We start from the raw sequence: 14,303 nt of genomic DNA, 5'->3' as shown, positions 1-14,303 counted from the left end.
GAATAATAGGAAAGGCCAGAGCTGTCAGAATTATGGAGTTACTATCTCATCCTAAAAGATTTTGCGAATTCTTTCACAGAAGAACAAAACAAACTTCTATGTTCTCTAAGCCACTGCTATAGTGGAGATTTCTAATATATACAGCTAAAATAGAATTCCAAGGATCAGCTGGAAATACAGTAAAAATTTCTGAATATTTTTAAAAATACAATGTCTTTTAAATTCAGCTACATTATTCAGTTATTACCACTACTTAATCTTTCATTGGCACTCACTAAATGTTAAAATAAAGAATAATCTTTTTAAAATTTTTAAGAAACTAAATATGTTCAACTATACTCTAACCAGTGTATAAATTCTGATATAGACAGAACAATATTGCAAGGAATACTATTCCATTTAGTTTTTAAAATTTATCTACCATTAAAAAGTATGCCTGTGTAAAAAAGGAATAGTCTGTGAATGCATGCGTCGTGAATGACACAATTCTCATGATATGACACTCTGATCAAAGTAATACTGGCCTGTGAAACCATGTCCATCATTCCTAAAATATATGTCAGTATCGGGGGTACACTAAACAAAGAAATAAACAGAAAGCAATACTTGCCATATTTGAAAAATAAAGTATTTGGGATTGATTTCTTGGCTACCAATTATTTAATCTAATAAAATGTTGTTCTTACATAACCAAATAATAACCCAAATCATAAGAAATTACAACTAAGTACTCTCTCAAGTAATAGCTAGCTTTCAGTGGCCAAAGTTTTCATTCTTGGCATGACCTCCAAAAGAAAAACATTGTCAAGTTACTATAATTGGTGATATAGCTTGAAATTAAAGTAAATATAACTGAATGTTGATTAAAAAATAATTGAAGAATACTTACAGGTGACATCTTGTCCTTTTCACAATAAGAAGTCAAAATCCCACATTTTTGATAAATATCAATCAGATCTAACATATTACTGTTCTTCAAGAAATCATCATAAGTTTTCCTAATGTCCTTGTAATGGTCAACCACTTCCATATTTTCAACTGGTAAGTTCAATTTCTCATGTAGTAAGTACTTCCAGGTCAGTAAGACATCACTGAGAGAGACTGTAAATTCTCCACTGTGCTAAAAAGGGAATACAAAAAGTCAAGTATCAGAATATTCATAGACTTGTAGTTGAGACGAAAACAAAACTTAAATTTTGTTTTTCAAAATCTAAAGTTTTGATGATTTTATAACATATGAATAAACAATACAGGCAAATATGTACATGACAAAATTGGTGAATTGCCACTGTCTAATTCCCAGAACTGCTCTAAATTAAAAAAAAAAAAAAAAACAGAAAAAGAAAGTCGTATGTATTTACTTGAAAGTTAGAGTTACAGAAAAAGAGAGCGAGCTTTTCCATCTGCTGGTTCATTCTTCAGACAGTGGCAACAGCCAGCACTGGGCCAGCCCAAAGCCAGGATGCGGAAGCTTCCTCCCAGACAGCCAATGAAGGCCGCAGGGTTGAGCACTTGGGCCATCCTCTGTTGTTTTCCCCCGGCCACTAGCTGGAAGCTGAACTGGAAGCAAAGCAGCAGAGCCTGCTCTACTACAACAGGATACTATGTACACTTGGTGTGACGCCCTCTACATTTTTTTCTACCCAAAGAAAATATTTCATTCTGTTAATATTTAGTTATTTAAGCTACTGATTTTATTTTAATTTCTTATTTTAAACTGTCAATGCCATAGTGAATTCCCATGCAAAACCATATTCTAATTGGCAGCCTAAAAATAGGGTCACAGAGTCTAAACTTCTTAAAATTATGTTTCATTTTACTATTGTTAACAAGGAAAACAAAACTTAAAATCTTGGGCCAGAAAACAATTCTGATTCATTCTTATTCACAGACATATTAAACTATAACAAATAAATGCTAAAAAGCCATAGTCAGGTTTCTTTCTATAAGTTATCATGTTACTAATTATTCAAATCATTCTTTCTTTTTTGACCGGTTATTTTTCCCAGAAGAGATAAACCAGATTTTTAAATCTAGCTAAAGTGATATATTGTTGCTGAGAGACTCAATAATGTTACCGATATGTTCATGTCAATATTTTATCATAAGGCTTTCTTTAAACTCTTCTTCAATATTCACATAATAAATTCTCTCCGTAGATATTGTGAAGGCTTTTTTTTAATTGATTGAATTCTTCTTCCGCATTAATGTCCTGGACACTAACAATGGAGCCTTCCAAAAATTGCCAACTCTAATTCAGTATTAAAAAAAAAAATTCTAATTACCTTTTTCGAATGCAGATGGGTAATAAACACGTTTAAGTATTCACATACAGTCTTGTGAAACATAATATGCTGCTATTTTCTCTATCATTGTTTTTAAAGATTTTTTTTTATTGGAAAGGCAGATTTACACAAAGGAGAAACAGAAAGATCTTCCATCTGCTGGTTCACTCCCCAAGCAGTCACAACAACCAGAGTTGAACCAATCAGTAATGAGTACCAGGAGCTTCTTCTGGGTCTCCCATGTGGTGCAGGGTCCCAAGGCTTTGGGCCATCCTCCACTGCTTTCCCAGGCCTCAAGCAGAGAGCTGGATGGGAAGTGAAGCAGTTGGGAGACAATAACTGGCACCCATATGAGATTCTGGCATGTGTAAGGCAAGGATTTAGCCATTGAGCCTTCGTGCCAGGCCCCACTGCTGTCTTAAGATCTGTACTATATTAGCAGTTTCTGCTAACACCAGTGTCTTTCCATGAGTTATATTTAAGGTCAATAGGAATTTAGGCAGATCTATAAATCAGTGGAAATAAATTGTGACATTACTTTGACCTGATGAAGAACAATTGAAAGTAATCACATACATGCAAGTAGCATACTATTTTCTATGTGTGTGATTCTTTTTAATACCTCCAGCCCTTTAAAGTTATAGCTCAACCTTGACTCAAACCTAGTTGAAAATAATCAAGCATTTTTTTTTTTTACACATTGACACAGAGATATAACTGAGAGGACAGAGCAACAATTTAGTGGCTATGTTCCTTATCAAGAAACTTCTGAAGTTCTGATCCAGCTGCGTAGTATAAACAACACATATACAAGCAACAATCTTTGCATCCTTAACTTCACCAATGTAGAAAGCTTAACTATATTAAAATAATGCTTACATCTTGATTTCCAGCCAAAGACAGAATACATGTAACCAATGATGACTTAGTGGGCATGAATAGCCATCTCTTTTCAATAAGCATAACTTTACTTCAGTTACTATGTATAATGTCCCATTAAACTTTTAACTCCGGGTTATTCCAGGAGCCTTGTTTTAGTTGCTAAAACAATTAGCTCCTGGCTTATAAAAACCAGGAAACTCCTTCCTGTTTACAACTTAGACCATTATTTGCATTTTGCCACTGACATGAATATTGAAAGAAACCAGGTGGGCACCATGACACAGTGGGTAAAGCAATATCTGGGGCATCAGAACCCCATGGGCACAAAGTTAAAGTCCTGGCTACTTTACTTAAGATCCGGTTCACTAACAATTTGCCTGGGAAAGCAGCAAAGGATGGCCCAACTGCTTGAATTCCTGTGACTATATGCAAGAACAGGAAGAAGTTTCTGGCTCCTGGCTTCACATCAGCTGAGGTTCAGCTATCTTGGCCATTTGGGGAATGAATCAGTGGACAGAAGATGTCTCTCTTTCTTCTACCTCTTTTTCTTTCTCTTTCTCTCTCTCTCTGTAACCATGCCTTTTAAGTAAATCAATAAATCTTTTAAACTACTTTTAAAAAGAAGGAATTTTCAGGTAAAACCACACAATTACACTACAAACCTATCCCTTCATAGATTTTTACAATAATCAGTGACATTTATCAATTACTACACAGGTTTATGACAAGGTATTCAGATTGCCTTAAAATAATTAGCTCTTTATTCAACCAAAGGGGACAACTAAACAAATAAATGCCATCAACAAACAAAATCATTCTGTCATTAGGGTAGGGTAAGTATGTCATAAACATAAAAATTCACGGCATTTTATGAAATTAATTCAATGAGCAGTCAAAAAAAAAATACCAGCAACTTTCAAATCTTGGCTCTCTAACCCAAACATAAGACAGGTTTGTAATTTTCCAGCATTGTAGCAAAACCTGTACATTTTACTTTCTGATCCCAAAGGCTACATATCAGAAAATGTCTAAGTGGTATTTAAATTAAATAAATCTAGCTCCTTAAGAATTTCAAAACTATATTGCTTTATCTCAAAAATTCTTAAAACTGTTTTTAGTATAACATCATTAATATCTAAAATAAATTAAGATTTTTGCCTAATATATGTGAACAATTTATTCTCACCCTGTTGATTCCCACCAGTTAAACTATGTAAGCTCTTGATCTTGTGAGAAATGGTTTTGACTAGATTAGCAGTGTTTATACTGGGACTGCAAAAACATTTTAAAGCCAAATAAAAACGTACTCCAGATATCAGTTTTCATGATCAGGTGCCCACCATGACAGCATATTCTATTATTCAAACCAGTAACAACTGATTGAGAGAATCTGTGGTTAAATCAGAAAATGTTTTCCTAGGAAAACATGCCAGCTGGCTAGTATAAGAAGAAAGTTCAAAATGTTCAATGCTTTAATTCTCTGATAGACTTAGATTTTTATTTCACAAGAAAAAAATGAGAAAAGCAAATTACACATTTTTCAAAATACTTGTACTATATATCAAAGTTCTTTTTCTAATAATTTGAATTTCAAATAAACTTAAAATTTTTAATTAACTTGATGGTTTTTATTTTTATCACTAGAGGAAACATAGCAGGATTTCTTAAAGCACCAATGGGGTACATGACCTAGAGTAACATGCTAAGTTCAGTAGGAATCTACTTCCTTGATTATAACATTAGATTACACAAACTAAATAATGCCAGAAAAAATGTATAATCAAAGGTAAAATCTGTGTGGGTAGTCAAGAGATGGCTCCTTGTAACACAATTTTAAAACCTCTATCTTGATTAGGTCACTATCAGTCTATCCTCAAATCTGTGAGCCAAAGATTCTGTGGTTACATTCCATGAAGTTGAAAAATTAATAGCTTCTTCTGTTTCATATAATAGAACATCTAAATCCTTTTTTAAATAAGACTATATAACATGAAAAATATGCTACATAATATCATTGCCAGAAATATTTACCCTATCAAGGCAATGTCAAAGAAAAGTCAAAATATTATCAGTCAAAGAGTTATTTGCCATATAAACAAATCAATATTCCTTAATGAAACTATAATTAACTGCTTAGCAGTATAAAATGCTAGAGAAGCATTATAAGATCCAAAATAAAAAAGAATTCCCCCGCTCAAAAAATTGCCCAGAACCTAAAACTTGAAGATTATTTTACTTTACTTTTCCTTTAGTCCCACCTAAGTGGTTAATAAAAGTGTTATTAGCTAGATTCTATTAGGAATTTAAATTTTATTATAATAAGCTTCAGTTTTATTTTACTTTTTTGCTTTAAAGTTTTAAAGATTTATTTATTTTTACTGTAGAGGCAGATTTACAGACAAAGAAGGCGAGACAAAGAGAATGATCCTCCATTTGCTGGCTCACTTTCCAAACAGCTGCAAGAGCTGAATCTGAGGCAATCCAAAGCCAGGAGCCTCCTCCAGGTCTCGCTTGTGGGTGCAGGGTCCCAAGGCTTTGGGCCATCCTCTACTGCCTGCCCAAGACACAAGCAGGGAGCTGGTTGGGAAGTGGGGCAACCAGGACACAAACCAGCGTCCATATAGGATCCTAGCACAGGCAAAGTGAGGCTTAGCCAACTAAGCTAACATACAGGTCCCAAATTCAGTTGTAATGGCTATATTTTAGGACTATGCTGTCAAACTTTAGAGAATTGAAAGCCCAAAGGAACTCAAACACAAGATGAGTAAGGGTTATCCACAACCAACTCTATCCTTTTATTACTGTACATTAATTATAAATATACCTGCAAATCTATGGATATGCTGTGTCCTTTGGTTGAGTGCTTGGAAATCAGGGCACATTTGAGAATGACTCAGCCAACTCTGTCTGCGGAGAGTTGTGGGCCAAGGACAATAAAGAACCCCTTCCCTTGCTTAACAGCAGGTTTTCCTTGGCTAGCTCCCATACTAACACCCTATAATAATTACTGTCCTGGAGACTGCACAGAAACCTAATAACTGTCTTTACTAAATTTCTCCTGGCTATCTTTTGCAGGGGGTGGGGGGCAGTTTCCAAAAAAAAAATCAGAACCAGTTACAGGGCCCAGCATTATGGCTCAGTGGCAAAGTCCTTGCCGTGCATGTGCCTGGATCCTGTGAGCGAAGGTTCAGGTTCCAGCTGCCCCACTTCCCATTCAGCTCCTTGCTTGTGGCTTGGGAGGGCAATGAAGGACACTCCAAGGCCTTAGGCTCCTGCACCCACATGGGAGACCCAGATGAGGCTCCTGGCTCCTGGCTTTGAATTGGCTCAGCTCCATCCTTCGCAGCCATTTGGGGAGTGAAGCACTGGATGGAAAAATCTCTCTGTCTCTGTTTCTTTCTGTAAAACTGCCTTTCCAATAAAAATAAATCTTATAAAAAAAAAAAAAAGAGTGACAGCCATTACGGCCACTGGAATCTGTGCAGACCAACACAGGCTGCCTTGAGAGCTGCCCGCGGTCCACTGTAATTTAGTGCTCATCTTTGAACATGAAATGTCCGTGGAAACACCTCTACCAGCACGTCTCACCCGCTCAGCTTCCTATGGTTACACTCCCAAATGTACATGTGGACTAGCCCTAGCTTATTCCAAAAGCAAATATAATTCTACTATGAAAACAAATAACTCAAATAAGCATTTATAAATATTTAAACACTGTAGTTTCAGAAAAAAATTAAAATGAACCACAGCTTTTCCCCTTTGCTAATAAAAGCTAACAACATGTTATATGTGGATAAGTTCATGATAGTCTTCTATTGACATAATTGGAAATTCTCGGGCCTGGCATGGTAGCCTAGTGGTTAAAGTCCTTGCCTTACACACACCAGGATCCCATATGGGTGTCAATTCTAATCCCAGCAGCCCTGCTCCCTATGCAGCTCCCTACTTGTGGCCTGAGAAAGCAGTCGAGAAAAGCCCAAAGCCCTGGGACACTGCACCAATGTGGGAGACCTGGAAGAGGCTCCAGGGTTCTGGCTTCACATCGGCTCAGCTCTGGCCATTGCAGCCACTTGGGGAGCGAACCAGCAGATGGAAGACTTTTCTCTCTGTCTTCTCTGTGTAAACCTGCTTTTCCAATAAAAATTAAAAAAGAAAAGAAATTCTCGAAGCCACGAGCAAGATAAAGATGTTTTTCAAATAAACACCAGGTTTGGAGCTTTTTCTCATTACACAGGCATTTCATTTCACAGCACAACTTTTCACAGGCAGAACTGTTTGTAACACCAAACTTTCAAACAACTTAAGTTAAAGCTCTGGTAATGAACAAAACACAGCTGGCGTATAAGAAGCACATACAGCTGTTAAAATGGATATACTAGAGCAACTGCTCTATCAGTACCTGCAAAGGTCTTAAAACACTCTTGATGGAAAAACAAGATGCAGAAAAAATTGACACCATCTGTTATCATCTGAAAATAGACGCCGTACGAGGGTAATTCTGCTGACTATATATGCAGACAAGCCTCTCCGGGGAGAGAACACCTAAAACTCCCGCAAAAAAAAAAAAAAAAAAAAAATTAACTACTGGATCGCTCATAAAAGAAAAGAAACTGCAAAGGTCAAAAACAAGGACAATGTACAAAACAGAGGCATAAGCAAACAGGCTTTGTCTGACAGTGGGTTTATACAAGCTGTGAGAATAGTTTACGAGGCAAAGCGAAGACCAGCAAGTAGACCAGAAAGACTTTCTGCTCCCTTTGTGTATATGAATCAGAACCCTTCAAAAAGGTCAACACTTGGAGCCAGCATTATGGCACGGCACACCGGAACACCACCTGAGAAACCAGCATCTCATATGAGAACTGGCTCAAGACTTGGCTGCTCCAATTTTGATCCAGCTGCCTGGGAAAAGAGTGAAAGATGGCCCAAGTGGTAGAGCCCCTGCACTCCTGTGGGAGCCCCAGGAACATCTGGGGGCTCCTGCGTTCAGCCTAGCCAGCCTGGACAGTGAAAGAGCAGAAGGAAGATCTTGATCTTTGTCTCTCTCGGTCTCTTTATAATTTTGTCTTTCAAATAATAATATAAAAGAGAGAGAGAGAAAGTAAAGAAAACAAAAAAAAGGGTAATGTCAACACTTAATGCAACCAATAAGAAAAAGTACTGTCCAACACAAGGTAATAAGAGAAATTGTGCAGTGAAACAATTTTTGCAGTAGCTTCAGTGTGACATTTCTCTGGATAAACACCTCTTCGATTTTGGCCTAAAACTGTTTGCCAAGATAGTGGAAGGCAATCATTTACCTTTGCAGGAAATGAAGTTTGTTCCCTAAGAAGGAACAAACGGAGCTGCTAGATTGATGAGTGCAACTTAGGGTAGGGAAAGGAATCACAAAATATGTTTACATTCTGAATTTTGGGTTCCCACTTTACACCTAACACATCAGTGGTTGGACTTTACAGCACTCATACAAGAGGAAAGAAAATTATTTTTTCAGGAAAACATCTTCTCAAAGGCATATCACAAGGACAACTCTATCAGATGTTTCACCCAACTAAAGACCCAGCCAATCTGATAGGCATTTCAGTCTCTATTTAGATACAAGAGGCTGGCCAAAGGTCATCAGGAAGAAATTCTAGGAGGAGAAATGAAACACAGTACACAGCTAAAGCTTGGACGAAACAGATTGCTTAAGAAAAAGAAATTTTGGCAAGCCATAGGCAACTGCCTAGATTGCATTGTACCTAGGCACGTGTTACACTTCCAGGAGAAAAGCACCTAATAGCTATCGGGCATTCTGGACCTGGTTAATGCCAAATTCATGCTACCCATACCAGTGTGCCAGCACAGCTGCTTATTCTATTTTTCTTTAAGTTATATGGGGTACAAACAGGATTGGGGATCCATGAATGAATCTGCATGGGCCCTGGGTATACAGGCAGCCCCCAGGATGGCATGGCACACACAGGAGGATTAGGCTCGGACTGCAGGTGCTTGTGGCCATCGGAGGGCTGTGGATTGCTCAGGGAAGTGGGTCTGGAGATGCATGTGACTGAGGTTGGCCGAGGGAGAATGTCGTAAGAGAGGAGTGGCTTTTCAAGGACTTCCACCTACCAGTCTATTGCACTTGCAGGTAAATGTGGGGACTAAGACCAGGTGGTTCAGAGGAGGGAAACCAGATGAACTTTCAGGGACGAACCAATACACCCACATAGCAGATCTGACCTGGGCTTACTGGTATCAACCAATGCCCACCAGCACACAAAAGTCATGACAAGGCCAAAGTCAAAAAACCAGAATTCATCTGAGACCTCCCTCTTAAGGGGCAGGGGCCCAAACACTTAGACATGATATATAGACAGAGTAAGGAAGATCTTCCGTCCGATGATTCACTCCCCAAGTGACTGGAATGGCTGGTGCTGAGCCAGTCCGAAGCCAGGAGCCTGGAGCTCTTCCGGGTCTCCCACACAGGTGCAGGGTCCCAAAGCTTTGGGCCGTCCTCGACTGCTTTCCCAGGTCACAAGCAGAGAACTGGATGGGAAGTGAGGCTGCTGGGATTAGAACTGGTGCCCATATGGGATCCCAGCACGTTCAAGGCGAGGACTTAAATCACTTCACTACCACACAGGGCCCAAATAAATCTTACTGCTCTCTTTTTTTAAAACAAAAAAAAAATTTTATTTATGTTGGAAAGGCAAATTTACAGAGAGGAGAGTCAGAGAGATCTTCCATCCACTGGTTCATTGTCCAAGAGACCACAATCCCAGAACTGAGCCGATCTGAAGCCAAAAGCCAGGAACTTCTTCTGGTTCTCCCACATGGGTGCAGGGTCCCTAGGCTTGAGGCCATCCTTGACTGCTTTTCCAGGCCACAAGTAGGGAACTGGATGGGAAGCAGAGCAGCGAGGACATGAACTGGTGCCCATGTGTGATCCCAGCACATGCAAGGCAAGGACTTTAGCCACTAGGCTACCATGTTGGGCCCCATCTTATCTCTTTTTTTAAAAAAAACTTTATTCCTGGACCTGGCGGCATAACCTAGCAGCTAAAGTCCTCGCCTTGAATGCACCAGGATCCCATACGGGAGCCAGTTCTAATCCCGGCAGCTCCACTTCCCATCCAGCTCCCTGCTTGTGGACTGGGGAAGCAGTCGAGGATGGCCCAAAGCCTTGGGACCCTGCACCTGTGTGGGAGACCTGGAAGAAGTTCCTGGATCCTGGCTTCGGATCAACATAGCATCGGCCATTGAGCTCACTTGGGAAGTGAATCATCCGACGGAAGATCTTCCTCTCTGTCTCTCTTCCTCTCTGTATATCTGACTTTCCAATAAATAAATAAATCTTTAAAAAAAAAAAAACAAAACTTTATTCCTTTTTGTTATTACTGAATAACCTATATAGATCTAGTTTGTGACTATGTAAGTATTTTTTTTTATTTTAATATCATTTACATAGTTGAAAGGGATGCACACCTGTGTGACCTGCAATTAGGGTTGGGCGGGTCAACATCTGAAGGAAGGTGTATGGGAAAGATATTTCAGGATTTTTTCTTTTTTTAATCCTCCCCCATGTCTGCAGATGGGGAAGCGGAGGGAGCTGCTCCTTGCTGTCTAATGACATCAGCACCAGAGGTTGGGGGACAGTCATTTGATGACACCTTAAAGACCCCGATGTGGGAAACAATGTCCAAGGATGCTAAGTTAAGTGGTGTCAGTAGTTGAGATGTTGATTGTGTTACATCTGAGTTGAAAAAAATCTTCCCAAGGTCTGTGGCTGACCAAGTCCACTTTTTTTTTTTTTTTTTTTTTTATTTTCTCATTGGAAAGGCGGATATACAGAGAGGAGAGACAGAGAGGAAGATCTTCCATCCGATGATTTACTCCCCAAGTGAGCGCAACGGGCCGATACTATGCCGATCCGAAGCCAGGAGCCTCTTCCGGGTCTCCCACGCAGGTGCAGGGTCCCAAAGCCTTGGGCCGTCCTCGACTGCTTTCCCGGGCCACAGGCAGGGAGCTGGAAGGGAAGCGGGGCTGCCGGGATTAGAACCGGCGCCCATATGGGATCCCGGGCGTGCTAGGCGAGGACCTTAACCACTTGCGCCACCGCGCCGGGCCCGCAAGTCCACTTTTTTTAAAAAAGATTTATATATTTATTTTTATCAGAAAGGTATATATATAGAGAGAGAGACCTGTTCTACTTGCACTGTGGTCCACTACTTTCCCAAGTACATTAAAAGGGAACTGGATCAGAGAGAGCAGATGGGACTTGAACTGGTATGTAAGACATCACAAATCCTGGCTTAACATGCAAGTACCATAAAGTCCCCTTTATATTGAAGAAGTCTGGTGGACTGAATGAATTGAACTCAATCAAGTGAAAGGTGACACATCACCAGTAAAGAAACCAATGATATTAAGTTCCTCCCAATACAATGCAGCCAAGAGACACCTCATTTCTACATTGCTTCTGTCAAAAACATGTAACACACACAAGAAAAAGAATAAAAACAACCCATTTTGAGGGACACCCTACACAATAAATGACTTTCACTCCTGAAAATGCCAGGCTTGAAGCAGAAAGGCTAATCCACATTGAAGAAGACTACAGGAATGCAACAGACACGTGGGGGACATGACAACCATTCATTACAGCCTGCAGAGGGTCTAGTATCATGGAGGGCAGAACAAACTAGACAGCTCTAATGGTCAAATCTTGATATCAAGTATCTGGGCAAGTGGAAACTCTAACGGGACTATGTCAGTCAACGGACTTCGGAAGGATTTCCTCAACTGTGGAGCAATAACGTCAGTTTCTCAGACTATGAAAATCACTTAAGCAGTATCCTCGGAACATGTTCCACACTGGGGTCCCTGGGATGACCTTGGTGGCTGTCCCCCTTTCCCAGGTACTAATGTGGTTGGGCTGCAGGGATGGCCCTATCCCCCTTCCCCTACTTTCCCCAGTTATAAGAAATAAGAGTGGAAACAGTTGTCTCATCTACTTTGCCCCATTCCTCAACCCTCTCCACCCTAGTTGGTGGCCCACATAAACATGCATCTTTCTCAACTATGTAAACATCATCAAAAATAAAATAAATTTAGCATTAAAAAAAGAGCATTACCTGCATCTCCTCACTAGAAAATTAAATCCAAAAATGCAAAGATTTCTTTCCTTGCTATATTCCTAATGTCCAGAATAATTCATAACACATAATAAAAACTCAATAGGTATCCGATGTAAGAATGAAAGACTACATAAATTAATATAATATTTTGCCAAATTTCTCTATGTTTAAAGTCTATCTTAATTTATATTGTTTTAAATATGCCTGCTATCCATGTGTGAGAAAAGTTATCTTGTTTTAAGATCATATACTTCCTGAGTTGAGTGTCTGATCTACCAATTAATACACACTTACCCACAGAGTCTGAAACTAGACCTAAAATATTAAAATACTTATATTCACCTTTGTGAATTTAGTTTAGGAAACAAAGGATGTCTTATTTAAACAGACATAATTCTGAGCCACAGCTATCATAGTAGTTGCAAGTAACTATTAAGCACTTCCCATGAAACATCCTACGTGCATGTCCTGTGTTCATTAAGCACACGAAGGCTTCATTTTGAAAGTGTAATATTTTGACACAAATATGCAAAGGCAATTCATTGTGAAAATCATGTAGTATCAACACTGTAAAAAATTGATATACTTAAGCTGAAATTTATTCAAACAGTGACATCAAATTCAGGAAATTCAGATTAAAAAAAAATTCAGTTAACCTAAACGAAGTTGACCAACCTGCTTGTTGTTCTCCGCCATAGAAAGCTGTAAGGCCAACAACATGGAGTCTGCGCCACACACAGTGGTTCTCTCAGAATTACCCAGAGCGCGCCAATTCCTTCTGAACTCCTTAATCATAGCCAAGACAGAGTCCTGGTGAGACACAGCCATTCTTCAAAGCAGGAAAGAATACCATGTTAGAGTGCCTTGTTTTAATTGGAAATTAACATTGAACATGTGTAAGCAGGCACAATTAGAGAAAAATAAGCAGTGAACTAGAGGTCACTCCAATGTTTACCAAGACTGCTTTTAATTAAGTTTAGCAAAACAGAATAATACAATTTCTGCCCAATCATATTTTCCTCTTTAGTTTTTTTAAGCCAAATCTTTTGAAATAATGACATCCAACCTCCAATTCTGAAAATTCACACAAAACAGGCATGTAAATTCTGCAAATCACAGATCCAGACAAAACTAATTAAAGTTGTATTTGAAAACTTTTGTTTGGAAGTAGAGGTAGTATCTGTGGTGGATTAGCAAAAGAAAAAAATAAAATAAAATAAAATAAAAACAATTTCTACACCGGCCCAAAAGAGTGTTTTATTCTTCCAGCCCTCTGAATCTGGGCCAGCCTTGTGACTCGATGTGACCAGCACAATGTGGTGACAACGGCAGGACAAGAATTCTAAGTTAGGGTTTGAAGACATCCATGTAGAAGAACTAACAGGCAGGAATGCCCCGTATCCTTTGAAGCCAAAGGTACTTTCTGTCAAATCCTTGCTTTCCCCCCTGGAATTCAGTGGATGCACAAACGACGCCTGTTCAGCACCCACTGGAAATCAATGCACGGAGTCCCTTCGGAGTGTCCCTCACAGACAGCATCCCACCCCACCCCACCCCACCCCCCCCCCCGCAAGGAAGCAAGCCATTCTGTAAGGAGAGACTCTGGAACCTTGGGACTGGTCTCCCTTTGCCATTGGCCCTTCAGCCTTTGCTTTTCGCTGAGCTTGTCTGGCAGCCTTGTACCTGAGACTATCTTTCAAACAAGAACTTGCAAGGTGAGATGATTTATGAAAGACACCTTCCCCACTCAGCACTCTCTCTCTCCCTCCCATGGACTGGAGGCACACCCCATCGTATTTAAAATTTCTGAGGAGAGCAGAAACGTGGTTCCAATCTCCTAGAATAAATGGGACGTGGGGCGAAATGGGCTAACACGGTGCTAAGCGATAAGTAGGCGCTCAGCGAACACTGGCAGTCATGGCAGGGACCTGAGGCAGTTACGGAACGATCCCGGAGGGTGGAGAAGGTGGACGCTAGAACTCTGAATCCCGACCTGTGGTACGGGCTCAAACGAGAG

At 39.7% G+C, this 14,303-nt stretch overlaps 1 protein-coding gene across 10 annotated transcripts in view; it reads right to left on the bottom strand.

The window, feature by feature from the left end:
- The window catches only part of LOC121159387 (PARP1 binding protein), a 49,026-nt gene extending 35,897 nt beyond the window's left edge, over positions 1 to 13,129 (bottom strand). For 6 of the 10 annotated variants that reach the window (XM_040984410.1, XM_040984419.1, XM_040984454.1 and 3 more), the window contains exons 1-2: positions 12,962 to 13,129; positions 890 to 1,120 (exon numbers count right to left, since the gene is read on the bottom strand). In XM_040984410.1, coding sequence (XP_040840344.1) covers positions 890 to 1,120; positions 12,962 to 13,114 — 384 coding nt within the window. In that variant the 5' untranslated portion in view covers positions 13,115 to 13,129. The remainder of the gene's footprint in view (positions 1 to 889; positions 1,121 to 12,961) is intronic. The other 4 variants (XM_040984445.1, XM_040984472.1, XM_040984494.1 and 1 more) reach the window with 2 other exon arrangements.
- Positions 13,130 to 14,303: the final 1,174 nt, after the last annotated feature.

Source organism: Ochotona curzoniae, unplaced genomic scaffold (assembly GCF_017591425.1).
Source record: "Ochotona curzoniae isolate NIBS_2020 unplaced genomic scaffold, NIBS_Ocur_1.0 contig_1014, whole genome shotgun sequence".
Classification (NCBI taxonomy): domain Eukaryota; kingdom Metazoa; phylum Chordata; class Mammalia; order Lagomorpha; family Ochotonidae; genus Ochotona; species Ochotona curzoniae.
Note: the sequence above shows the minus strand (reverse complement) of the source record. Positions and strands in the feature narration are given on the sequence as shown.